A 2,978-nucleotide genomic window follows, 5' to 3' on the forward strand; every position below is an offset into this window, starting at 1 on the left:
ACTGCAAGTTTCTTAGGTCTCGCATCCTTGGACACGTTTGCTTGTCAACGGTCCTCCACACTACGAAGCTTTTAAAGTTCTGCAAAAGTCCCAGTTCATAAGTTTCATTGCCCTTTGAATCACCCTTTTCAGTTTTTGATAACCGATCATCATCTCTCAGTGTCCTTTTGGATAAGATGGCGCTCTTCTGTAGCCTGGTGATCCTTCTAATGACCAACCTCTTTTACATGCCGGTGCAATCTCTGAACAATGAAGGCATTGCGCTCTGGTCCTTGAAACAGTCCATCCGTCAGGACCCCAGCAGGTTCCTAAAAAATTGGAGCTTGTCCGACGAAACTCCGTGCAAGTGGAAAGGAGTCGAATGCATAACAGACAGAGTTGTTTCTCTCAGCCTTTCGAATAAGAATCTCACCGGCTTCCTTCCTCCAATCTTTGGAAACCTATCGGCGCTCAGGCATATCTATCTCAGGAACAACAACCTCTCAGGAAGCCTACCTGTCACGCTCTTTGATTTGAATGGGTTACAAAGCCTGGTGCTCTCAGGGAACTCTTTCTCCGGGATGATTCCTGAAGAACTTGGAAAGCTCGGTTCACTTCAGACCTTGGATTTTTCCGGGAATTCATTCAACGGTTCGGTCCCACCATCATTACTTTGGTGTGGGCGACTTAAAGTGCTCAATTTGAGTCGGAATGGATTCTCAGGATCCCTGCCTGGTGAGTTCGGGACTATATTAAGTCATCTAGAACAGTTCAATCTTTCATTCAACAAGTTCACCGGTTCCATCCCCAGTGATATGGGGAACTTGTCGAGCTTGCAAGGGACTCTAAATTTGTCAAATAACTTGTTCAGTGGCCTGATCCCAGCAACCCTAGGAAACCTCCCTGAGACAGTCTACATTGATCTCAGCCACAACAAACTCAGTGGACCAATACCGCAAAATGGTGCTCTACTCTATGCAGGGCCGACTGCTTTCATCGGTAATCCTCTGCTCTGCGGAGCGCCACTCAAGTCGATGTGCCCACCTGGCATTCCCACCCCACATTTCCCGCCAATTCCTTCGATTCCATTCCAGGCTTTGCCTCCTGGGCCTAAAAGAGGAAGTGCCATGAGTAAAGGGATCTTGATCTCAATAATTGCGAGCTCCATGGTCGGAAGCTGCTTTCTCAGGTGGTTGTTGTCCCACGTATGTCGAAAGTATCGTGATTGCAGGGTATGTGACAGTATTACTAACAGTGTTAATGAAGAGAAAGTGATATTTAAGAAGGAGCTCTTCTGCTTTGGAAAGGAGACTGTCGAGGGTCTCTCGCAAAAGATGGAGCAGTACAACTTCGTGGCACTAGATTCGCAGGTTAATTTCGATCTCGACAAGCTCCTGAAAGCATCTGCTTTCCTTTTGGGCAAGACTGGGACCGGAATAGTTTACAAAGTTGTTCTTGAGGACGGGCTGACCTTAGCAGTCAGGAGATTGGGCGGAGATTCTCAGAGGCTAAAGGAATTCCAAACTGAGGTTGAAGCAATAGCGAAGATCAAGCACTCGAATATTGTGCCTCTTCGAGCTTATTGCTGGTCTGGCGATGAGAAGCTGCTCATATACGATTTCATACCCAATGGTGACCTCTCTGCAGCAGTACATGGTATAATTTGTATATTTTATTTTTTTATTATAAATGAAAGAATTGTAAAATTAGGTGGTATGTTCTCTAGTTCTTGGAACAGAACTCACCAAAATGTTGAACAATGATTATGCAAGTCGATCTTATCTGTGCACTACAAATTTATTTTGTTTGGCAGGGAAGGCTGGGACAACAAATTCAATGCCGCTTTCATGGAGCACACGTCTCAGGATCATGAAAGGAGTAGCAAAAGGCATAGCCCATCTTCATGAGTTCAGTCCAAAGAGGTACGTCCATGGAGACTTGAAACCGAGCAACGTATTGCTTGGGAAGAATATGAAGCCCTTCATCTCTGATTTTGGCATCAGTCGACTTGCTAATTTCAGTGGAGAATCTTCAAAGTTTCACCTTGAACAAGTAGCGATGGGGACGCCAGAGCCGAGCTCTCCCTATGAGGTCACAGCAATAAACACCACTGAGAATTTGAGATCCTATTATCAAGCGCCTGAAGCATCCAAACCGACGAAGCGATCGCAGAAGTGGGATGTCTACTCCTTCGGGATGATTTTACTAGAGATGATCACAGGGAAGATGCCCATAGTTGAAGTGGGGTCTCTCAGATTTGATCTGGTCCGATGGGTGCAGATGAGTGTTGATGAAAGAATTCCAATTTCCAGCATTATAGATCCCATCTTGCTCCACGATCTTGACAAGGAAGAAGAGATGGCCACAGTACTTCGCATGGCTCTTGCTTGTCTGAACAAGAGCCCTGAAAGGAGACCTTCCACAAGGCATGTCTTGAACAATTTGGACAAATTGGCCATCTTCACCAACACTTAGGCATTACAGTTCTTCATACAACAGTGGCAAGCGTTCATCATCCTTTGCTTGGAAGCTGGTTGTTAAACAAGTTGTGCCTCTTCAGAGTTTGCTACTGCAGAAACAGGTCTGGGAGTAGAAAGGCCCGGGCTGATGCAATCTAATCAGGCTCAGAGAATCTACCGAGGATTGTTTCATCTCTTCATCTCTGATAATGCTAGTACGAGTACCTAGAGGGGGGTGAATAGGTTTATAAAAATTTTCTTGGAGATTGCACAATACTTAGACAGATGAATGATTAAAGAATCAATCGTAAGACTGAGTAAAGGAAAGAGAGAATTAAACACGAGGTTTATAGTGGTTCGGCTTGATTCAAGCCTACGTCCACTCTTCTGCACTGACAGCCGATTGGCTGGATTCCACTATGAATAAAGAGATGTTACAGTGTTGATCTTCCTTGATTTCACGATGTAGATGATCTACTACACTCGCTCAAGGTATCACCAAGTATAAACACTCTGTGTGTACAATTTCGCTCGAACCGT

At 45.0% G+C, this 2,978-nt stretch overlaps 1 protein-coding gene across 1 annotated transcript; it reads left to right on the forward strand.

The window, feature by feature from the left end:
* Positions 1–206: 206 nt before the first annotated feature.
* On the forward strand, positions 207–2,635 carry LOC104422120 (receptor protein kinase-like protein ZAR1). Its single transcript, XM_010034351.3, has 2 exons — positions 207–1,635; positions 1,793–2,635. Exons 1-2 carry the CDS (start codon positions 210–212, stop codon positions 2,452–2,454), a joined length of 2,088 nt encoding a protein of 695 aa, XP_010032653.3. The 5' UTR covers positions 207–209; the 3' UTR covers positions 2,455–2,635.
* Positions 2,636–2,978: the final 343 nt, after the last annotated feature.

This window comes from Eucalyptus grandis, chromosome 10 (genome assembly GCF_016545825.1).
Source record: "Eucalyptus grandis isolate ANBG69807.140 chromosome 10, ASM1654582v1, whole genome shotgun sequence".
Classification (NCBI taxonomy): Eukaryota; Viridiplantae; Streptophyta; class Magnoliopsida; order Myrtales; family Myrtaceae; genus Eucalyptus; species Eucalyptus grandis.